General features: G+C 54.1%; 1 protein-coding gene across 6 annotated transcripts in view; it reads right to left on the bottom strand.

Annotated features, from left to right (window-relative positions):
* Positions 1-24208, bottom strand: part of RAB11FIP3 (RAB11 family interacting protein 3) — a 40407-nt gene that overhangs the window by 12038 nt on the left and 4161 nt on the right. For 2 of the 6 annotated variants that reach the window (XM_015877191.3, XM_015877192.3), the window contains exons 2-5: positions 21145-21238; positions 12967-13058; positions 4950-5137; positions 2925-3098 (exon numbers count right to left, since the gene is read on the bottom strand). In XM_015877191.3, coding sequence (XP_015732677.2) covers positions 2925-3098; positions 4950-5137; positions 12967-13058; positions 21145-21238 — 548 coding nt within the window. Of the gene's footprint in view, positions 1-2924; positions 3099-4949; positions 5138-8301; positions 8419-12966; positions 13059-13225; positions 13491-19306; positions 19410-21144; positions 21239-24208 lie in introns of those variants that run through there. The other 4 variants (XM_085514370.1, XM_015877194.3, XM_015877197.3 and 1 more) reach the window with 4 other exon arrangements.

The following is a 24208-nucleotide window of genomic DNA, read 5'->3' as shown; positions in this document are numbered from 1 at the left end:
GAACTTCTCCCTTTGAAGATATGCTCATAAAACAGTGGTGGTGAATCAACCTACAGAGCAAAGTGCACGGGCAGCAGGTTTGCCCCATCATTTGGCAAAGAGATATAAAGGTGTGCAAACAAATCACCTTTGGAGCTAATGGGTCTGATCAGCTTCTTTGTTTTCAGCTGCTCACATGGACAACAAGCTGCTGAGATGTCCACTGACCCCTGGCAAAGCAGGGAGCCATTCTCCTACCTGGCACAGCTCGGGCAAGAGGGAGTTTGGCCAAGGGGTTCTGAGCAGCATAGGGTTGGTGTCCCTTTAGGGCCACACGCATGCCATTTTCCTGCATGAAAACATGCTTCTGGAAGCCACAGACTCGAATCAAAGAAAGGTTAATAGTGAAAAAACAAAGCAGTTCAATAAGAAAGACAGGTAAAGGTGTGAGCAAACACGAGCAAGCTTAAAAACAACAGATGTCTGGAAAGGGCACCGTGACACAGATCCACGCTGGGAAGCCCAGGAGATGCTGAAGAAGCCCAGGAGGGTCTCCCTGTGCCAGGCAGCAGTGAGGTGCAGTGCCCAGCCACCCCAGGGCCAGGCCTCAGGATTGTGCCACCCATACAGTGCTCCTGGTGTCTCCTAGTGCAGGCAACCAGACACAGGACATGCTGCCTCCCTCCTCTCTCCCCACTCCTGCAGTAACACAGAAAAACACCCCCCTGGGCTACAGGGCAGGACTGATCTCGGGGAAAAAACCTCCATCCACCAGCAGTGCTTTCAGCTGCTCAGGCTTTGCACGGGGTTGAAGCTGGCAGCAGCTTTGTGGTACCCAGGAGGAGCGATGTGCCCTGCTCTGGGATGTGCCCCATTGCTCAGCCACACATGAGCTCTGCTCAGCGTGTCCTCGCTTCGCCCACTTCTTAACGAGCATTAATCAAGGCGGGGAAAGCCATTAGACAAGAAGCCCTAGGAGAATCCAGAGGTATTCACTGCGTGAAGATATACCTGGCCCCTGGCTGCGTTGGTTCCCTGCCAGGTGAGTGGGTGAGAGCTCAACCGCAGCTCACCTCAGGGCATCCCCACCCAGCACTGTGGGCACGCTGCCACCCCCCCAGCCCTGCTGCCTCCTTCCTCCATCCCAGGGAGCAGCAGTGCTCTCAGCCAGGTCCCCTGTTGGTGTGTGAGGGGCTTGGGCTTCCCACTGCCATCCATTCCTATTGAGCGATGCTGAGAGCTTTGCTGTCTGGATGGATGACAACTCATAAGCACACATGTAAGGACTAAGCAGGAAAATTCAGTACCCTGCAGTGCTCCCTGCAGGCTCTTGGTTCTCATGTTAACCTTCCTGTGAAGATCTTATTTGAGGTTGACCTGGATGCCTACCTGAGCGAATGACTGAAGGGATCCTGCTTTAGCAGGGGGCTGGACTCCATGGTCTTCAGGTCCCTTCCAACCCCACTTTGATTCTGTATGCAGGAAAATCAACATTATTCCCACCTGATGCTCCTGTAACGTGGAGGTGACGCATGGCCATGCGGCCATTTATGAGCCATGATGAACCTCGCATTCAAACCTCAGCCACAAAAAAAGGGTTCAGTCGGAGCCAGCAGCGTCCTGCAGCTCTTTGTAAGGTTGCACTGTGTGTAAATGCACGTTGTAGGCAGGGCTTTGCTCAGAAAAACAGCACGTTCTTAAAGACACACCAGCTAAGGACCTTCCTGCACGCAACAATAATCCCAGGTAAGGGCCAGACCTGAAAGGCATGCGGAAATTCTCCCTTTCAAACAGAACAGCATTCTTTACCCCTGAGGTTCTGCAGGGTTTTGTCTGCAGTCTGTTTTCCCAGCACTCCCCAGCTAAAAGCAATGAGAGCCGTGGGGCTGTGTGCTCCCAGACGCCAACACAGACAGCAGAGATGCTGCAGAGGTGAGATCCAAAGGGAGCAGCATGGGACAGTAACCCGGAGCTCAGGACTGGTATTAAAGAAAAAGCTGAACTGATTGCAGAACGACCGGAGTATTTTGTTGCCAGGAGGCTTTTGGAGCAGGTTGGAGGCCCACACTCAGGGAGGAACTCAGGAGGAACACCAAGGCTGGCTTTTAGCTGAGGGCACTTCCCATGTGTGGCACCAGCATGGAGAGCTGCACCCAGGTGACTCTGCACAGGGCCAAGATGTGGGGTGAGCAAAGTGCCCCTTCCCCAGCAGGGCACACTCACCAAGGAGTTTCCCAAAACAATGGGTAGAGCTTTACAGCAAAACCTCTCTTGCAGGTTTAGTTCACATCTTCAAAACTGCTGCTGAAAGAGGAAAGTTAGCCCTGGTCTGCAGCAAAGTGCTGACAGCAGCAGCCCCCTGCAGCCAGAACTGCTCCAGCAACTACAAAGTCCTTTAGGAATCTGACCGAATGCAAGCAAAGAGGAGAAAATAAACTGTGACAGATCTATACTGCTGTGCAGAGTCACACACACACATCCCATAGGGAAAAAGCAAGGAAACACTGCAGCCTCCTTCCTGCCCCACACATCTCAGGCTGGTGCAAATCCAGTATATCAAAGCCAAAAATGTAGGTGTAGCAAAAACACAAACAAAAAGCTGTCATCCAACAGGGTCAGGGCTAAAGCTGTGAGGCTGCCTGCTTTATTCTACCAGAAAGTTCTGAGAAGAGCCACATCAAGACAGCAAAGGGAACGTGGGGTTGTCCTAGGCTCCAAAGTGCTCCTCCAATGCTGCTGGACATCGGTGCTTCTGCTGGGAGGATGGGAACTGTGCAGGGCAAGGATGGAGGGAGGCAGCTCCTGGCTCGATGCTGGTTATCCCCTTATATCCAGGCTCTGCTCTTGCAGGCCAAGTTGTGTGCAAACCCAAACACAGAGCCCGGGTGGAGATGCTATGCAAGCAAAACCCGTGACAACGCAGCCAGCATTGCACTGAGCATTACCTGGGGGAGAGGAACGAGGAGCTGCTAAAGCTGCTTTCCCCATTACACAAGCTGTCCGAGAACAAATCTGCTTCATTCCCTTCTCCATAATCCTCGAAGTGCTCCTCTCCGCTAATGACCGTAACGATGGAGTGGCTGAGGTCCGAGCCCAGGGGCAGGTCATGTGGATGAGATCTGTGGGGACAGAGAGATGGGTGTCACGGGGTGACCACATGTAACTGCCCCCAAAGGGTTTCCCTGCCCATAGCTGCAGAGATTTGAAAATCACTGGGGCAAAATGCAGGGGAAGATTAGCAAGAAGCAAGCTGGAAAGCAAGCCACATGTCCACGAGCACAGCTATGTGCTGGGAGGGGGGCAGGACCACCTTCCTCCCTCAAATTCATTGCTAAAGAAGGAGGAAAGACTGGATTACTTCCAAAGCTGATTTTTCACCCTACGCCACTGCCCCAGTGGGGAGCAGAAGGAGGCGCCCAGCAGGCCCAGCAAGCAGCAGAAACTGCTCCAGGAATAGAAGGCAGGGGTGGAATTTTTATATTTATTTTAAACTAAGAAGAGAAAGCCAAGCCCAGCTCCACAGCACGGGGCTGTGGTTTGCCAAGCACCTTCCAGGGGCAGGATCTGATCAGCCAGGGCTGCTCTGGGCAATAGCACAGTGAGGGGAGCTCACCCACACCTCTGGGATGCACCAGCATCGTGGCAACAACCTCAAGCCTTCCAATCTCTGACCCAGAAGCTGCAATACATTCAAATGCGCTTTTGCCTTGAACTTGTGGGTACCTGGAGCCTGCCCACACCTCAGCCACCGCTCAGAGCATCCAGGGGTCACCCAGCCTTCTCAAGGCCAATGCTGGGAGGAGCAAGAAAGCCTCAACAACAAAACCTAACCCCAAACGCAGCGGGTTATACTTACAGGCAGGCGAACTGGAGGCAGGGAAGGCGCACACAGGCTGCCATGGCCCCTGGGTGGCTGCTGTGATCGGGGCCGGGGAGCTCAGAACCCACTTACAGCCCGACTTAGCTGCTGCTGAGCTGAGCTGAGCAGTGTGCAGGCAGCTAATCCCATCGCCCTGATCCGCACACCTCCACCAAGCCTGCACCCTTTGAGCCCCAGCAGCCAGCATGTCCTCACGTCGGGCTTTTGGGGTGGGAGGGAAGACACAAAGGGCCCTTTGCTTCTAAAAAGCTCAAAGTACCTCCTAAAGCACCATGCCTGGATGCCGTGCTTTCAGTTCTCAAAAGCCTGTGCTGACAGCTCTGGGGGTTTCAGAGCTGTTAGCAGGGTGAGGTGAGCTTTCTGTTAGCAGGGAGGTGCTCAGGGCCAGTTTGGATGGGGCCCTGGGCAGCCTGGTCTAGTATTAAAAGTGGAGGTTGGTGGCCCTGCCTGCAGCAGGGGGGTTGGACCTTGATGATCCTTGAGGTCCCTTCCAACCCAAGTCATTCTACGGCTCCATGACCCCCCCAAAGCAGCCCAGTCACACCCCCAAACCCGCTCTCCCCACACATCTAGGAGTGCCCAGGCAAAGCATCAGATAGCAGGGCAGGAGCCATCAGCTCCCAGCACTGCGCTCCGGGCGCAGGTTGGAAGCACGTTGTTACAGGAGGAGGCTGCACATCAAAGGGCACACACGTGTTTGGGAGAAACAAGAATACGGCGAGTTCCCCTCCTGGCTTCAAAATTACACGTTGCGTTGCTGGCTTAAGCGATAGATGAAAAACTGCGGGTATTTCAGGTGTGTAGGGAACTTATTTTAGAAGTTAGAGATGCTAATGAGGGTACAGAAGTTCTCCCAAGGCAAGCTACAATTAGCTCAAAGAGATTGCCAGGCCGAGCTCCAAAACAGCCTACACACGGTGCAGCCTCATTATTATTCCTAAAGAAGAGCTATTTTCGGTCCTGCGTGAAGCTACAAATGCTCTGAGCACACCAACCAGTTCCAGCAAGACAGAGCCAGCCCACTCGGTCCTCAGCTGCATCACCCCCAGCCCTCATCTACCCCCCCTTCACCCCATTGCAGCCCACTGACCCGTGCTCCTGCTCCTCGATGGCATCTGTGAACTCTGAGTGCACAGTGGAGTCGATGGCGCTGTCGGTCTCCACCTCGTCGTGCATCTCGTGGTGCACCAGCGTGCTGGTGTCCTCATCTGTGAAGGTTTCACACTCGCTGTAGGTGCTCTCTGAGCCCATGTACGCGCTGTCGGTCACCTCATTTGCCTGTGGCAGGACACAAGAGGAAAAAAGACATCTTGTAAGATGTTTGAGCCGTGTCATTTCATTGTGGAGTGGGACAAAGTGTGCCAAGGGCAGCCCATCACCCATACCCAGGGTGGCTCATCACCCGTGCTTACGGCTGCCCATCACTCATACCCAGAGCTGCCCATTACCCACATCCAGGGCAGCCCACCACCCATACCCAGCAGCTGCCATCACTGTTTCTTTCACCCACTCTATTTTTAAGAGGACACCACCTGAATTCCCTACCAAGACCCACCGTGCCAAGCCACCAGGCAGCCCTGAGAACACTTCTTTCCCACTGCAGCCATATGAGGGCACTTTCCACCCTTCCATAGAAACAAGAATTCCTTTGTAAACCCCTATGTCAGCCTCTAAACTGCAAAGGCAGCACTACTGCCCTGTCTGTTCAGGACACGCTTTGGCTGTTTATGGGGGGCAGGTCAGTTCCCCAAACACAAGAGATGCTGCATCCACATGCTTGGGAGCACCCAGACGTTCAGGAGGGAACACACTGCAGCAGAAGCTCTTCCTTAGGGATTCCATTTCCTGGCTTCTCAGGAGTTTCCCCAGGTGGTTTCAGGACCAATCAACTCTTTGTGTCTCTGGGGTTTTGGGCACAAGGGATCCGGCAATGCTGGTGCAGAGCTGCAGTTGTGCACTGCCACCCGGTGTCCTACAGCTGCAGGATGGGTGGCAAAGGGAGGAATATGGGCCACCTGAGGGCTATGTAGCAGCATTCCAGATGCTAGAACAAGCTCCTCTGCCACGTAGCACACGCAGAAGCTTCTGGGGCTGTTTGCAAAGCACTTGCAAGAAAATGGTGTATCTCAAAGCCTTGCATTACACAAAGCTGGCAGCTGGAAGGAGCACATGGGCACTGTGTTAGGAGAACAAACCCCACACAGCAGCTGCATGCTCTGCACGGGGACGAGCCCTGCCCTGCAGCGTCAGCAGGAGGTGCCAGCACAGACAGACTACAGGCAGCCCCCAGACACCGCCCCGAAGGTAAACATGACATCAACCTGTGAAGAAACTGAGTCCAAAGTCACCGCCAGCAGAAGTCGGGGCCGTCCCTGCAAGCTCCAGCACAGCAGCATCCCCAGCAGGGATACAGCAAACCAACAGCAGTCTGCAGAAGCAGCCAGGGTTTGGCATAGGGGATGTGGGCAGGTTGTGATGCTGATCTGGGGAGCTAAAGCCATCTCCAGCTCCTGCTGCTGGGCCAATCTCTGTGATGCTCCATGCAGGATGCAATGGGATCTGGCAGCTTGGTACCTGTGTGCCCACCTGCTGCCCCAAGCAGTGCTGCTTTCTGCCTGCAGGGCAAAGATGTGCTGAACTGGTGATAAAATATGCACTCGGACCCAGATCCCAGCTGCTCCCATAGCCACGGTGCCCTGCACCAAACACTCGTTCCTCCCTTCTAATCCTTCTTCTGTTTAGCCTTATTAAAATCAAACCCGTGTAGTCAATGAGTTACGGGGCAGGTGAAACCAGAAACAAAGTTCTCCTCCTGAGCAGCAGCGTGGAGAACTTTGCTTTACAATGCATCACAGATTAAAGAACCGAACCTCCAGCAGAGATGCCAGCAGGAGATAGGCGAGCAGGGAGGCCCAGGCGAGGTCTGGCAGAACGCACCATAAAGCAAAGCCAAGCCAAACCAAAGCCCTGTGCCCTGGGCAAAGGTGCAGCTGCAGATCTCAGAAAGCTCTTTTATGGCCCCAGAACAGCTGATCTGTGCACTGACCCTACAAATCCCACTGCCACCTCCAGCCAAGCTCGATTTGCTCTAAGCAGACAAAAAAAGGCCCAGACTGGCAATGCTGCAGATATCGGCACCTATTCCAGGCATTTAACGGCACTTTTGGATACAGAAGTGTTGTAACAACACTGATTCAAAAAGCCCCTTTATAAGAGGAGAGGAGCCCGGGGTGCTGGGAGCCACCTGCATGGAGTGAGCAGGGATGGGCTATGCACCATAAACCACATCACCACCCCAACACACCTGGGCAGCACAGCAGGGCTGCAGGCATCATGATGCCCTTACACGAGAGCTTCTCCTAAAGTCCTCAGTTCCTTTGCTTGCTGTATGGAGTGTGCAACAAAAGCACACGTGGAGCTTTAATCCGGGAGCAGCACACACTTGGGCGTGCTTCTGTGCTGCCAAGTGACTGGGAAAAGGCACAAGAGGCTGCAGAGAGAGTTTGCTTTTCTGCTTTGATCAGCATTGGGAAGGCAGTGAAGTCTTCACTGCAACCAGAGGCAGGGTGTGGGACAGCTGTGTCCCAGCAGTGCCATTGGTGGGTTGGTCCAGCACTGCTGGCCTTGGCCACAGAGACAGGGAAATGGTGGGGGGAGGAAAGGGAAGAACAACACTGCTTTCCCAACCGCTTTATCTGTGATTAATGGTGGCTCCGATTGTGCTCTGGATGGGGGGGTGGGAAGGGACCAAGGACACCCAGCACTGCCCCCATCCATCCCATGGCTGGGGGAGCCGGGCTGAGATGGCTGCTCCATATGGAGCCATAGAGCTGAGTGCAGTGGGGAAGGAGGACACCAAACCGACCCTGGGCTGCAGGGCTGGCTGTAATCCTGGCCCGGTGCTGGGGATAAACACCTCCCTGCTCCACACAAAGTGTGTTTAAGTTGGCTTCTACCCATGCAAAGGGGAGAGGGAAGCAAGCTGTGCTTATAGTCCCACCCGATCCTGCCCCACGGCAGCTGGCAGGATCCCCTCCCCACCAAACAGTCCCGCAGAGGGTCTGCACCAGCAGGGCTTGCCCATGGGGGCTGCCTCCTGCTGCTCATCCAGGTGATACCCACTTTGCAGAGCAGCTGAAGAGCCCTCACCTGGCTCAGGGCAAAGCCAAGCCCCCACCTGGCCACAATGCCAGCCTGACACAAGCACTGGCGTTAAGCAAGGCTGACTCACACCAAAACAAGAACATCCATCAGCAAAACCAGCCAACCCAGACCATGGGGCAGAACCCACCACCCAGAGCACACAGAGCACCCAGAGCACCCATACCTGCTGTGCTGCCCAGCCCAGCTCCTGGCCATGCTGGAGCCAGGGACAGCCCGAGCCATAGCGTGCCTGCCCTGCAGCCCCAGCTCCCTCCTTCGTGCCAGAGCCCAGCACTCACCTGCGGGCACATCCTGCCCGGCCGGACCCAGCTCCTTCTGGCAGGGAGGAGGAAAACAGGTCGGGAACAAAGTGCCTTTTGTTGCTGACCTCCAGCCCTGATAACAGTGGGTGAGCTCAGCTCGCTCCCTGCTGTGTGACCACCAAAATAAAAGCAAGTTGTGCTCCGGCCAGCCCCGCTCCAGGTGCACACACTGCTTGCTGTGTAAACCTACTGCTGATTAGAAAGGTTATTTCCCAGGAGGATCAGCCTTGCTAGAGAGGCTCCCAGGATGTATCTCTCTCTGGGTGTTCCTGGTGAATAGTTAAATGTTAAATACAATCTCTTTCCTTATAGTGACGAACAGGGAAACAAACAAAGCTTGTCTTGCTCACCAGGCAGGGACCAGAGGTGGTGACTCCAGGACGGGCGCTGACATCACCCTCCAACACGGGCTGTGCCCAGCAGGACGCACAGTGTGGGACCCCCCGTCCCCATGGCACAGAGTCCCCAACACCGCACACAGAGCTCCTGCTCTGCCCCCAGCTCCAAGGAACTGACCCAAACAAACTGCTCACACTGCCCTCCCACCTCCCCCCCCCAGCACAGTGCACAAGGCACAGGAGGTTTCCTCCTGCCCTCTCTACAGAAGCAGAACCTTTGCCCTCTCCCTCAGCCAGGCCAGATGAGGACTCAGGTTCCCTTCCATTCCCTTCCCAACCCACGTCTCCCCATTTACTCTGGGTTGCTGGTGCTCTCCCTGGGACACATCCTTCCTGGTGCACGGTGCCAAGGGGAAGCTCAATGCTTGATAAGCACTGACCTTCTGTGCTCTGTGCACAAGCAGCAAGGATCTGTTGGTTAAGGAGCACAGCAGTACAGGGATGGTTTAACCCACACTCTCCTCCTGGCCCTTCTGCTCCCCTGGCTCCTGTTTGTGCTGCAGGACCCCGGGGAGCCCCCAGCAGAGCCCTGGCTCAGATACACCCACAGCACCACAATGACGAACCACCACCACCTTCACTTTCTGAGCTCTTACCAAGGCTCTGTGCCCCCACACTGCTCGTCCTCTCTGCTGCAGCCCAGCTCCCCCCACTCAGCCCTACAGCTGTGCTCACAGAGGGAGATAAAGCTGCAAGGTCCTCGCTACCCAAACTCCTTCCACCTTATCATCCACAAAGCAAACGTTCCCACCAGAATCTCTTCTGACTGTGGCAATCTCTCACTGTACTCCTTAATTCCAGCATCCCACCTCAGAGCCATTCGTGTCAGATCAACCCTCTCTGAGCAGGGCTGGGGGTCTGTGCATCAGACATTTCTTTGCTCTTTTCAGGGCTCCACGTGCCCCCCATGATCCAGGATGGGGTGGTGGGTCTGCAATAGGTGGTACAGCCACCCCATGTGTGCCAGGAGGAGCAGTGGTCAATGCGCTGGGGGTTCATTGCTGAACACTGAGTGGTGGCGCAGCACTCGCTCAGCTGTAGCTTCTCCATCCCCACCTCATTGTTGGGGTTCTGTTGCATCTCTGGTCCCTCTCACAGTCATTCTGGGTTGCTGGAGAAACTCAGCAACGTGGCTTTAAACTGCCTCACTGTGACTTCTGCCCTTTGAGAAGCACCAAACTCAGTTACTCCGCATGAAAAGAAATTACACCTTCAACAGATGCAACAGTTTTCAGTGATGACAGGCTGTGCTGTGCCTCTGGCCGGGCAGGTTGGGAACAGCTGGGGTTCCCCTCCATAAAACCACCCCTGGGACCTCACCAAGGGCTGCTCTCCTGCCCAGATCCACTCCCACTGTGCCATGAGTTCCTCCTGCATTTCATACACCCTTCCTCGCTACCGAGGCTGCCCCATCGATCGCCCAGCAGATGGCAACAGCCCTGCATGCACTGTGCACCTCCCTTCGCCTCCTGCAGCTCAGCTGCCCCGTTATGCCCAACTCATAAAGGTCTCCCTACCTTTCCTTGGCTGAAATTGGCATTGCTGCTGTTTGCTGTGCTCCTGGGCAGCCCTTCTGGAGCACAGCTGTGCACCAACGCTGCCTCTCCTCCGACCCACCGAAGTTCACACATCTCCATGCCCAATCCCAGAGGAACTGTGGCTGCACGCCCCATTTTTGTGGTTTGCTTTCATTTTGGGAGAGTCCTTCTATTAATGCAGGGCTGGAGGAGAGTCAGCCTGATCTGCTCCACTCTGCTCCAGTGGGCTCAGCTACCCCAGGACAGAGCCCCTGCTCTATGGCAAAGCACAGCAGGCATCTAGCCCCAGATGCACCTTTCCTCCTGCTGGGCATTACAAAGAAGTCCCAGCACCTCCAAAGTGACTGGCCCACATGACTCTGTGCTGTTCAAGCTCACACAACTCTCACCTATGCTTATACAGCAGCAATGCTTCACCTTCACAGCCTGGGGGAACAACGCAGGCAAGGATTCAGGTGGCTGGATGGGCAGACTCCAAGCTCTCTCCAGGCTGCTTTGGGATGAAGGATGCAGGCAGTGCAGCCAAATCGCTGTGGTTATCATTAGTTGGCAGATGCAAGCAGAAAAGCTGAGCTGTCCTGCAGCCATCACACCTCCACCACAGGCAGGGAGCAAAGCATCACCCAGGGCTGCAGAACTAAAAGCTGAGATATCACACAGACAGCTGAATTGGGTCCATGTGTGAAGCACAAAGCTCAGACCCTGCCCCCATCAAGAAGCTTTTATGCCCTTGCAAGGAATGCAAACATTGGCTCTACTAGGATGAGAGGCAACGGCCTCAAATTGCACTAAGGAGGTTCAGGCTGGGTGTTAGGAAACGTTCCTTCTCAGACAGAATGGTGACGTGCTGGCACTGCTACACAGGGAGCAGTGAGGTCACCGTCCATGGGGGTGTTCAGAGCTGTGGGGATGTGGCACTGAGGGATGTGGGCAGTGGGCACAGTGGGGTGGGGACCTGGATCTGAGAGGTCATCTCCAACCTGAATGACTCTACGGTTCTGCAGAGCTGTAAGACTCCAGTGCTGGATGGATGCTGAGGGCTTTCCTTGCTGTTCAGCCCTCTGATGACAGCCAGCAAAAGAGGGGAGGGATGACTCACCAAGAAGAGCAACCTCATTAACAAAGAGAAGGCATTTTCATTTAGGCTGCTTAAAGCGCTTGTTTACACTTGTTTGAACAAACATTTAGCAGAAATGCTCTCTGTCAAGGCCTCAGCAATTGCAAGAGCTGGGCACTCCCTGTCAATCTGCACAGCTAAGGGGGGGCACATCCAACACCCCCAATACAATAATGCCATACAGCAGCAGCTCTCAGCTCCGTGGCTGTGTAGATGGGTGCCCAACTCAGCTCAGCACCCCCAGCACAGCACACAGTGAGAGCTCAGTGAGATAAGAAGGCAGCACCCCCCCCCCACGATGCCCGTTTATTCTCACGTATTTCTCCATCATGTTCCCATTTGCTGAATCCCTACGAAATTCTTGCAGTGTTCCAAACCACGTCTCCAAGACAACAAGGGTAACTCTTCCCCGGCACATTAAACAAAGGCACCAACAGAGCTCTATCTTTTGAAGATCAACCTGAATTCAGTACAAGGATCCATTTCCATCTTTCTAGGAAGGATGTTGCAGGATTCATCACCTTTTCCTTCTGGTCACCTAAGGGTCGGGGTGTCAGCATCACCCTGTGCCAGGCTGGGTGCACACTGGGGGACCCAATGGCTGTTGGAAACAAGGTGACCCAGTGACAGGCCTGTGCTTCTCACCAACAAGGGGAAACGAGCTGCCCAACACCCACTGTATCACCAGGAAACCTGAAAGAATAGCTTCAGCTATTCAGTTATATGGCACATAACAGACCGTACAGCAAGGATGTGTGTATTTGCACACAAATGCAACACAGGTTGAAAGGCCCTTTGGAAATAACTATTTGTATGGTAAAACCATGCAACCAAGAGCAACAAAAGTCACAATCCTGAAGACAAAAGCTTGAAGAAAGAAAAGCAGAAGGCTGCTATTTAGTGCCCACATGGGGCAGCAGCACACGCAGCACCTCCTGCTTTGGGCTGGAGGGCAGAGAGCAAGAACTAGGGAAGCCAAGAAAGCAAAGCTGCAAACCCCATCCACAGCAAACAGGTCCCATAACAGCAGCTCCTTTTAGCTGGGGACACTACGGCAACTTGCTCCAGTGCTAAGAAATACAGGAGGGAGAGGAGGGATGGAGACCACAGCTTCAGGAAAAAGAAGGAAGCATCAGTTGAGCATCCTCGATCGACCCCAAGGATGAAGAGGAAATCTGCATTTAGTCTTTGGTTCTACTTTCTGCTGGCTGCACAGCACTGAGCACCAATGTCTGCGCCCAGCAGCTGGAATTGCTTCAGTTCAAACCTGGGCTCACATTGTCCAACAACAGAAATCCCAGAACGGAGCCAAACCCAGCCCAAGCCCATCCCATCCCAAAGAGCATCTCCATCCTCCGCCCTATGGCACCACGTTCTGGCACCCCACAAGCTCAGACAGCATCACACCAAGCTGATTCTTGCTCAAACACCAGCTTTAAACACATCAAATTCACGCAAACTCTCTGGCCTATAGATGACAGAACTCACTTGTTATCCACACCTGAGCCCCCTACTGCAATCCTTGCCCCTCAGCCCACCCCCCCATGCACCACTCGTTCTGCACACACACAACCACGGTCATACTTGCCTCAAACGTGACGAAGTCATCAAATTCATCAGGACAGGCCGGGGTTTCTTCCTCGGGGTTATATCCCATATCATACAGCTGGCTGTCAGGGTCTGCAGAGGAAAAGGAAAAAAAAAGCAGGAGATTCACCAAAAGGAAACCCACTCCATCCAAGGAAGTCATGACCAGGGAAGCATGACAGCAGAAGGATGAGAACTTCCTTTTGCACACGCTGGCACCCTCAGCTTTTGGGAAGGACCTTTGCTTCCAGGCATCCCACCTCCACAAGGTCGGAAAGCAACTGGGGTGCTGCTGCCACGTGGCCCCTTGCTGCTCCTATGGGGCCAATGCACGGACCTGGCCCTACCCCACCATGCTTTCTGCTTCTTCTCCTGCTTTCTTCCCTATCTCTGCTTCCTGCATCCTCTTTATCTTCTCCCAGAAGGCTCCAATCCCGCTGTGGGCAGGGAACACGTTTGTTCTGTGTGTGACAGCCAACTACCATGGGAACAGCGGGGAGGGAAGGCAGGCTGCACCCAAGCTCTTGTCATGCCTGTTCCTCCCGTGCCCAGGCACAGCAGGAGCCGCCCTCGCAGGAGGACAGCAAAAATGGGAGCTTTCAAGGAGGTGTCTTTAAAACCACCCCCCTCTCCTTCTCCCACCCCCAAATGCAGCTGCAGCCACGCGGGTCAGCATCGCTCCGAGCCCACTGACAGAGCAAGAGAATCACAAATTCCCCATGCTCCTTCAAGCAACAGCTAATGCCCAATCCAGCACACGACCTACATCACAGACTGGAAATACCAAATCAAGATCAGCTGCTGCAGTCCCAAAATAAATAGCAGGCTGGAACCCACACAGCTCCGAGCTGTGAGCGCTGCAGCGCCGTGCTCGCTCTGTGTCCATAAGCCTGGCCAGGCAGCGCTATGCTGAGCTCCCAGGGAAGCTCTGTGATCCCATGGGTTTAGGAGGGAGGGGATGCAACCAGAGCTGAGCCAAGTGCTGCAGGCACAGGGCAGCAGAGCCCCCCACTCACCTGCTGCCCCCATGCACTCCCATCACCTGGGGCCATGAAAGGCAGTACAGGGACTGACATGAGCCCTGAGCCCATGGATCTGGCTGCAAATCAAAGCCAGGCACAAGGCAGATTTTGCTTTTCCAGAAAGGGGCACATGGTGACTGCTCTAAACCACCCTGCTGCGGGGCTGTGGCTCCAGCAGATGAAAGATGCTCTTGTTTGCAGTTTCTGACTTCAGTCCCTGCTGCTGGGGCCCCTGAGCACGTTGCTCAGTGCTCTCTCTCTCTTATACGCTCACCTACCTTTCCCTGGGCAGAGCACTGTGCAGTGCACACTTGAGCCTTCTCATTAATCATCTGCTCACTATGCAGACATGAGAGCAACCTCAGTGGCAGCTCCCACCAGGGATGGGGACAGGCACCTGCTGGCTGTGTAGCCAGAGAAACACCTTGGGCTTACCAAGAAACCTTCTGCCCACTGCCAGGAGAGCCCACAACGCATCACACTGCAACACACGGCAGGGACAAACAGCCACCTCTCCTGATGACTGAGGCCAGCAGCCCCCCCAGGAGCCAGGGATGCCCTGGAGCAACAGAGCCAGACACAGGCAGCTCCTTTCCGCTCATCCCTCCATTGCTTCTTTTCCTCCCCCTCTAACTAGAGGCACGAAAAGCTCCTGATTTCCTACAGACGCAGATAAAGATATTTATTCAGCTCATTCCTTCCCGAGGGGCTTGTAAAGGGAGGATCTGCAATCAGGAGAAAGCTGCCAGCTCCCTTTGGAAGCAGAGGTAGAAAGCGTGGGCAAACAGCTCGCTGCCATCAGCTGCCTCCAGCACAGCTCTGCCCAAACCAGCACTGAGGAGCCCTTTGGCACCGGGTGAGCCCAAGGCTGGCTGCTCCATCTGGCTGCTCCGTGCACCAGCAGGGCTCATCTGCACGGCCAGCTCCATCGCTGAGAGCAAGGGGGACCCTTGGAGATGTCCCTTGCTGGTGGCACACCCCGGGGACAGCGCGTGATGCTCCCGTCTCCCCCTGCTCCACTGGGAGAGCCAAAAGGAACAAAACAACAAACAACAAAGGTTGAATTTTCTGCTCAACCCCTTCCCTCCCCCTCCTAAAAAGCCATATGGTGCTTTGTGTATAGGGTAGAGTTGCCATGGAGAGCTCGCCTGCGAGTCTCCCAGCTCAATAGGCTGCATTAAGCTTCCAAATTCCCATCCAAAGGAGCCCCGAACCCAAGAGCCCCTCACTGCTCTGCCAGGTGAGGGGTGCAGGATGGCAGCAGCAGCCCCACACCAGCAGCACACAGTGAGGGATGGGTGGGAGCACAAACCCCAGCAGCACTCTGCTCTCCTCCAAGCCTATGCCACATCCCTTCCCCACCACAAACAGATGTGCACCTCCTGTGTTCAGCCCTGATTTCCTTCAGCATCCTCCTTCCCTCACCCAGTGAAGCTAAAGTGAAACTGGGGGGAAAAAAAAATCAATTTAATCAACAATGAAGCCTCTGCAGCATCACTCTGACACCTATTCATACCCTTGATGTTCCCCACAGCCCAGCATGGGACCATTCAAACCCCACCAAAGATCACATCCCAGGCAGACAGCACTGAGCACAGCCTGGAGATGGGAGCTCCTGGCCTCGTACTGCTGCAGGTCCAGCCACAGTGCTCCCTTTTCCCCCACACATCCATCATCTCAGTGCTCCTCAGAAGGGCTGGGAGCTGCGATGGGCTTTTCAGGAACCTCAGCACAGCGTAGAGCTGCAGGCAAAGAAGGAGCGGGGCACAGAGGGCTCCTGAAATAGACTGCAAAAACTGCTTTCAAAAGACAGCGTTTGGGTGAAAAGGCACCTTGAGTGAAGAGCTGGAGTGCCACACAGGTCAGAAACAGAGCCAGTTTTATCGGCTCCGTGTAGGAATGACCTAGAAAAACACAGCCTTTCAGAAGTATTTAAGTCATCTGCCAACACATCCTGCTGCAAGCCACAGAGCCACAAACTCAGAGCGATCCCAACAGTATGGATTACGTGCAGCTAACAGACCTGAATTATTCAGCACGGTAATAAAGCTGGCCGGCACAGACAGCAGGAAGGCAGCGTGAAGATATGGCTGGATATAGAGAAGGCAACCACTGCAGGCTGAGCTTCCTCCATGGGCTGCTTGGAAACAAGGCAAGTGTGAAACACGACAGTGCTCAGGGGGTTTTGCATCCATGGTGGCAATGCCAGTGGGGAAGGCACCATGCCTATACCTAGACCTATGTGCAAAATAAAAGTAATAAAAACACCACTCCAGGAGCCCAAATGTGCCTTCTCCCAGGCAGAAAGCAAGCTGCTGTCTGCCTCCTCACTGCCAGCCCTGTGCCAAGGCACAGCACTGTTCCATTGCTGACCTCCAACCCAGCTCCAGCTCAGAGCCCCCATCTGCAGCAATCAAACAACCCAGCTCAAACCAACCCCACGTTCCCCATCTCACCCTGCAGCACCGTGCCTACAAACACCTGAAGGACTGTGCTCCAAGATAAGTGCAGCGCCTCTGAATCTAGGTAAGTTACAAAATCAGCAGTAAAAACTAAATATAGTGATCTATAAAACAGGTGGGTTTGAGCTCAGAGGACAGAAGAATGAAGCGTCCTGACCAGAACTCAACCTGCATTTGTGGTGAAGCCAGGGAAGAAAATGCATCAGATGAGATGTTGAGCTGTGTCTGAAGGGAGCACTCATCCCATCTCACACCTGAGGCCAGCATGGTTGTGCTGCCAGGAGACACTGTGTCTATTGCAGCACATACCCCACTGCTGGCCATGGCAGAGCAGCGTGCAGTACCAGCCTCCAAAATCCATTGGCATCCTTGGTGCTTCATTCAAAGCATCTTAAGCCCAGCAGAGTTACAGCTCGGAGTGGATCCAAGGGGCTGAGAGGTGGCAGCAGCAATGCTCTCCAGGTCAGCAATGCTCTCCAGGTCAGCAATGCTCTCCAGGTCAGCAATGCTCTCCAGGTCAGCAATGCTCTCCAGGTCCCCCCTGGCCCAACAGAAGCGCTCCTGCTGGGTGCTGTCACATCATTCCTGCTGACCTCTATTGACTGCAAGAACAAAACTAAGTCCAGAACAGCAGAAGTGGAGAAGCAATGGGTTGTTTTTTTAACCTAGGCTGAGGCTGCAGCCCAAGCTGATCCCCAGGGCTGAGGACAAGATCTGATCATGGAGCAGCCACTTGCAGTGATAAACAAGGGGCAGCTCCACACTGCTATGAACAGGGCATCCCTCAGGTTTTGTGTGCTGCCTGTTACACTCCGCTGCAGCAAAATTCCTCTGGCACAGACACTGAAAACATCCACAAAGAAAGAATCCAGAAAACGCCAACAGATTCCTGGGCAAATCTCACGTTCTGCTGAGCCCGAGGGCTGCTCAGCCTTAGCAGCAGCTTTACAGCAGCACATCAGAGTAACTCCTTGCCATTCCCATGGCTGAGCTGCGAGGCCTCCGGACACTGCAACGCTCCTGTGCTCCTCCTAAAAGTAGGTCACTGCACCGCGCTGCTTGCTGGGCTGGTTTGGGGAAGACCAAATCCCTGCTAAGGCACAGGGCAGGCCAGCTTCAGCTCTGATGCAACCCTCCTCTGAGCTGCCAAGGTACGGACAGGAACAATCCCGGCTGTTTACGTCAATGAAGGGAAATGCAAGCCAGCAGTGCTCCCTGCAGCATGTCAGCCCTTGCAAAGCACTTGGAGCTTGCAGAACCCCAACCCTGCAAGGCAGGAGCCACACAGAGCTACCATTTCTAAGCACAGTCCAAGCAGGTGCAGCTTTCTCCTTGTTTCTAAAGGGGTGATAAAGGGTTTGGCAACAGGCATCTGAGGAAGCATCCCTTTTGAAGCTGGCCCAGCAGCTGCACGTGTCCGGCAGCACTTGGGGCTCCCGGGAGCAGAAGCTGGCTCAAAGGGACGAGCTCAGTGGTATCCAAGCCAATAGTTGAAGCAGTGCTATTTCAAGAGAAAACCAAGCTCAGCTCTTCCAAGAAAGGCTCAGCTTCTTGCTCCCAGCAGGAGGGGTCACAGACTGCAAGCACATGGGCTCCACCCTTAACAAGCAACCGCTCAGTGCATCCCTCTGCACGGCGGGGATGTGAAGTCTGATCTGCAACCAGCAGCACTACAAAGAGCAGGAAGATTTTGCTCCCCCCTCTACCCCTTAAATATGCATCTCAATACAGCACTTAAGTCTTCACTCCTTTCGGTGGCAGAATTAACAGCTACCGTCACAAACTCCTCATCCAGAATACGCCAGAGCAGAGCAAGATGCAATCAGAGCAATTCCCATCTCATTCTTGCTTCATGAATCAACCTTGATTTCCCATTCATGGCAGCCCCGGTGCTGTGAGTGACGGCCCAACACAAAGAGGCATCTGCTCTCCCTTCAGCAGCCACCAGTTGTCTCCCTGATGGGAGGAAGGTGGGACCAGTGGGAAGGCACTGACTGCAGCAATGCAGGGATAAAGAGATCAGCTGATCGCCCAAGTGCAAAGCGTTCCCAGCAGTGCCAGATGCTCTCCAAGTCATTCAATGCACACAGGAGCTCTCCTTCCATCTGCTGGGCTTCGGTGAGGTCTCACCTATTAAAAAGCAAACTCCTTGCCACGGCAAATGGGGCGCAGGCAGCCCTGCTGACAGCAGCAGGCTCTGACGTTAGCAGCATCCCATTGCAAACACTGCCATATTTATTGCTGCACAAACGCAGCCTCACATAACTGCTGGATTGGGAGCATATAAGGGAATGCACGCTTCGGCTTCTGGAATTATCCCTGTGCAAGGAAAGCACAGAGCAGAAGCCATCCGCAATGCAGATCCTACAAAGAAAGGTGCTACACACGAACCAGGTGGTGGCACACCTTGTCAGATGGGGCAGATACCTACAGTGGTGTGTTGCAGAGCTGGGGCAGAGCCGTGGCAGCCCCACAGCTCCCAGCCCCACAGCTCCCAGCCCCACAGCTCCCAGCCCCACAGCTCCCAAGCATCCCCCAGCCAGTGCCCCACTCACTGCAGCCAGCGCTTCCCGCAGGCAGGAACTCTGTTACAGCTTCCAGGTTTGGGTGTTGGCTCCGCAGCTGGATTTTCCATCTTTCCAAATCCAAAGAGCTTTTAGCTCAATATTTTTTGTGGGTTTTTTTTTTTTTCTTTTAAAGAAAAAAAACAAGATTTGACTATTTCCATCCTCTGACCCTCCCTGATGGCTCAGGGCCGCCCTGGCTGCACAGAGCTCCTTTTGTTCGGGGTGCGGAGCGGTCGGATGATGCTGAGGGCTCCAGGAACACACCCTGCCCTGCCTCACACAGCACTAACCTGAACTGAGCACAGCAGCCAGCCCTGCCTGCAGCAATGCACTGCCCAGAGCTCCAGCCCTGGGGGTTGGTTGGCTTTTCAGCCCCATGCCATCCACACCTCGATCCTGTGCTGAGTTTCAATCCGAGCTGTTCTGCTCCTTATCCCCATGGTTGGCATCACCAGCTGGACAGCAGCTGCCAGCAGCAAGGCTCAGACCCACAGCATTGCTCCACCACAGATGGCACAGCGCTGTGTTCTGCAGCTCAAGCAGCTGGTATGGGAATAGTGAGGGTTCAGCATCCTCCCTGTGTGGGGAGGCCAGCGGGACATGGAGGCAGGTGTAAGGAAAGCAGCTGACGATACAGGTTTTGCTAGTTTTGTAAGCATGCCTTCAGGTTGCCAAGTTAGTCCATAGGAGCTGAGGGAAATCACAGCTACTCCCCCTAGGGAGAGCCTCCAGGAGGTGGGGAAAGGGAAAGGAAAGCAGAACATCCCCTGAAAGAAACCCTTCCCAACCCTATGGCAGGCACTGTGAGGTCCAAGGGTTCCTCCTTTCCTTCTCCCTCCATGTGTGGGGAGCAAAGCGCCACCTCCTCGCTCCCAAATCAGCACCCAGTTCATTAGTGAGGCTGCCTGAGATGCTGGGGTGGGACATGAAGGGACCACATGGGACATGTGTGCTTTGGGACACTGCCACCCCCCTGTGCCCTTCCTTAAGCCACAGCTCTCAGCAATCAGCACCACCTGGACAACCCCCAGGAACCACAAATCTTACATCAGGTCTCACTCGCAGCAAAGGACCAAAGAGCTTCAGGCTACCAGGAAATACAACAGGACTCTCTCGAGCTAGAAAAAGGCCCAGCTTGTTAACAAAGCCTCATTATAAGGTACCCCCAGCAGCGGGCTTCTGTCTTTGCAAAGGGATGATCAATACTGGGCATCTCAAAAGCAGCAACGAAACCCTCATGTTCATTCCAAGCCCTGCTGGTGAGATTTAACTCTGCTCTTCTCACAGCTGTTCAGTGCCTGCAACAGAAGAGAGGCCTGCCACGCTTAACCACCGTGATAAACACACAGCAATCTCTTACCAGGTTAATAAATAGGATCTTAAAAGCTTCACCCAGATCTGCTTTTTCCATTCAATTAATACAGCACAATACAATGGTGATGAATTATTGAAGAGAAACACAAGCCAGAGCTTTCACAAACACGCCCGACTCCAGTGGCAATTTATTATGAATTAATAGCATTGCTGCATTTCCTCCTGCATCAGGGAAACTGGGAGCTGCAATGCCCATTGCTGAGGGCAGGGCTGCACACAGACAGGCTGTGGGGTAGGAAGGAGATATGGGCAACAAACAGAACCTTGTCAGAGGGTTTCTGCTCCTGAATCAAGTTGGTTTGCATGGGCAGCAATGGCTGTGGATGGTGTTGGTGCTCAGGAGCTCCATGAGCAGCACACACACACACACATACAAAGCATGAGGTGAAATTTAAGCCAGGCCCTGCTGGAAGCAGAATGGATTAATGTGCAAATGTGGCACTTCCTATTTGCACATGTAAAGTTACATCTGCTCAGCAGGAGCCTCCCAGTGTTTCCCATACCCTTACCAACAGCCGTGCCCCCAAACGACCTCCCAGTGTTTGCCTTTGAGATGTTCTGTGTTTTGGGGGATTATTTTATTGCTCATCTGGGTTTTATTTTCCTCCCTCCTTCAGCCATCCAGCCAGGTAACACAGTATTAAAGCATCACTCTGGGAGCTCTTGTGCCAAGTACATCGAGGGCAGCACTGGAGCAGCCCTTGGTGCACAATGACCCTCCCCAATGGCACCCAGAACACAGCACCCAGCTCACCTCCATTTCTGATAGCTCTGATCCCACGGTGGAAATCTTCAAAGCTGATGACTCCGAGTCCGCTGGGATCGAGGTACTTGGTCAGTTCCTTCACCTGCAAACACAACAGCAGCGTTACCTGGATGGGGTTCATCAGTGCTTGGCTGGCATTTGGAACCACTGCTTTGATTTGGAATGGGTGAGCGCTGTATTTCTCTCTGCGTTTTAGGAGAGGCCCTATTATAACTGGGAAAACTCATTATCGGGTTGCCCAGTAGGAGGGCCCAATTAGGAGAGCTTGGTGATGATGGATTGTTTCATGCCACGGATTTAGGCCACATAACTGAAACGTCTGCACAATGAGATGATGCCTGGAGGGGGGGGGACAAGACGGGGCAGCGAGTGAGGAGGGGACAAAGGGACACGTATGGGGCAGCACCCAGCTGCTGCTTTGGGGAGCTGACCCAACTGGTCCCAGAGAGAAGCCTGCAATAGGGATGGGAATAGAGGGGTCAGGAGGATGGAGGCCAGTGGGCACCAGAACCTCCTGATTCATCACACTGCCACCCCTGTACCACAGAGCTCTGCCCATAGGAAGGGCATTCTGCCTTCCAAAAAGCACCAGGCTTTGTTCCTCAGCTAAGCCAGCGGTGATAATTCCAAACTCATATTGACACAGAGGTTTGGCAGCTGCGTGACCAGGGGTTTTCCAGCGAGGGAAGGGATTCCTTGCCAGCTCAGCAGCCCAAGGAGCAGGAAAAGGAAGCGCTGGGCCTTGCTGGTGGATGGATGGATGCAGCAGAACCACACAACCACTGCTTGAGCAACCAGCAGCAATAGAGCCGAATAGATAAGACATCAATTGAACCAGCAGGCTGGATCCCAATGTAGCACAGTGCTGGCTGGGACTCGACTTTAGCCTACACACAACCACCAGAGGAAGATGTTCCCCCAGGGATCTCAGATATAGGGTTTACATTTGGGGCCATGGAGCCAGGAGCTGCCCTTGATGCTCCTTGTGGGGCCCATCAGGTTAATCAGCCCAGCAACTCAGCCCCACGCTCTGACCCAGTGGCAGCATCCAGCGCTGATCAGGGATTGCTGGGAACCTGGGAGCAGTTCAGAACACATCAGTGTTTCACTCCTAACAGGACAGAGCCCCAGGACTGCATTCCTGCTGGGGCTGCGGTGGGCAGAGAAAACACCCAGCCCAGCAGCTCCAGTTACACATCGCTCCTCACTGCTGCCCCCAGCCAGACCTGAGCCCAGAGCTTTACCCCAAACACAGGAGAACGTGGCTGTGGACAGCCCAGAAAGGTTTCCTATAGTATTTTCCTATAGCTGTTTGAGCAGCTTTGCGAGTCACTGTGCATGCAGCCATCACTCCTCACACATCTGCACACTCAGCTTGGACAAAACCTTGCTCTACTCCAGCTGCTGAGCTGCTCGCAGCCCCTGCTTCCACCTTCCCCTATTGCTGTCTCCAGGCTTGGTGCAAGGCCCCACGCTCCATTTAACACTCCCAAAGCCTTACCTTTGCAAACATGCAAACATTCAGTGCTGTGATCCCACAGTCAGACCCCCAGGCACTGCACAACCTGCAGACTGCACTGCCCCAATGCACAGACAGCGAGCTGCAGCACCATCAGCTGAAATGAATGGATCCATCTTAATGCTGCATTTGTCCGTGCTAAGTCCACAACCATCCCTGTGTGCTGGGTGTGCAAACACAGTGAGCAGAACTCAGTGTCTCTCCATCCAATTCACATCCCAGGGTGCTGCTGTCATCTGAATGGGGCTGCATAGAACCCAGAGCAGAAATGTCCTTCCCAGCACTGCACCTCTATAGTCCCACTGGTACCAGCCATATATATTGCCATGCTGGCAGCCTGGGGTTCCATTTGCCCCATCAATGTTCATAGGAATTCACTCTACCATTCGTTAAAGGATCTGGCACTACAGCAAGCAGGCAGAACCCCAGAACAGGCTTCTCTTCTGCTGCAATTACACCTAATTAACTAACCTCTAAACCACCCCCAAGGGGGCAGATCTCATTACAGGGACAGGCAATGGGCAATTGTGAGGAAGCAGCACAAGAGCTGCATTATTTATTCTAGGAGCTGAGGCACTGGGCCAGGGCTGCTGTGGGCACTGCCCTCCATGGAGCCCTGGGAGGACGGCAGCAGGTTGTGCCTGGCCAGGCCCTGCTCCAAGTCCTACCTACCACCAGTGAGGACACTGAGGACCCAGACCCCGCCTGCCATCCTTATGGGGCAGGACAAAGCAGCACATCCAGGCAGAGCTCAGTGCAGAGCCCATGGTTTCCCATGTCCAGCTGATGCTGGTAGAAGCCCCCTGGGTCTACAGAACCACTCAGATCTGCAGGTCCAACCCCAACCCACCCCACTGTGCCCACTGCCCACAGCTCTGAACACCTCCATGGCCAATGACCCCATCACTCCCTGTGCCACTGCATCACAGAGAGTAACTTCACCCTGATACCCAACCTGACCATATCTTCCCCTCCAGAACAGTTGGGGGTTATGGGGGCTTTTGGGCTGTGCAGCTCCATGGGTTCCCTGCTCCTCCTCCAACCCAGCTCTGTCGTGCTTATAAACTCATTCTCAGAGCCCAGGTATGACTCAGCCGTGCATCAATCGCTTTTACGCTTCAGCAGCAACATTTAAAGGAACAGCTTCGAGGGCAGCTCGGAAACACCAACAGGAACCAGAAGTTGCATTAAAATGCTTGTAGCCAAACTTAATTGCTTTTGCCTCAAGTGCTCCAGATTTCCCATCCCTGCCAAACACTCCGTAATAAACACATTCATTTGTTTAACCAGACTTGAAATAGTTCTGCTCCAGGATGGGGAAGATTTTGTTTCCCAGCTTTTGTCCTTCTAATGATGGGGGAAACCTGTTCTCACCCCTCCCCATGCATGGATGCAGCCAGAGGTGCTGTGCAAGGCTCCCACTCCTGCAGCACAACAGCAACAAGCCCCATGTGGGCTGGGGGGTCACACACAGAGGGACCAAGGGCTGCAGGTTGCAAGCATCAACCCTACAACACCCCTATGAGAAGCTGC

The sequence above is a fragment of the Coturnix japonica genome, chromosome 13 (genome assembly GCF_054131305.1).
Source record: "Coturnix japonica strain WE chromosome 13, WE-NBRP24, whole genome shotgun sequence".
NCBI lineage: Eukaryota > Metazoa > Chordata > Aves > Galliformes > Phasianidae > Coturnix > Coturnix japonica.
Note: the sequence above shows the minus strand (reverse complement) of the source record. Positions and strands in the feature narration are given on the sequence as shown.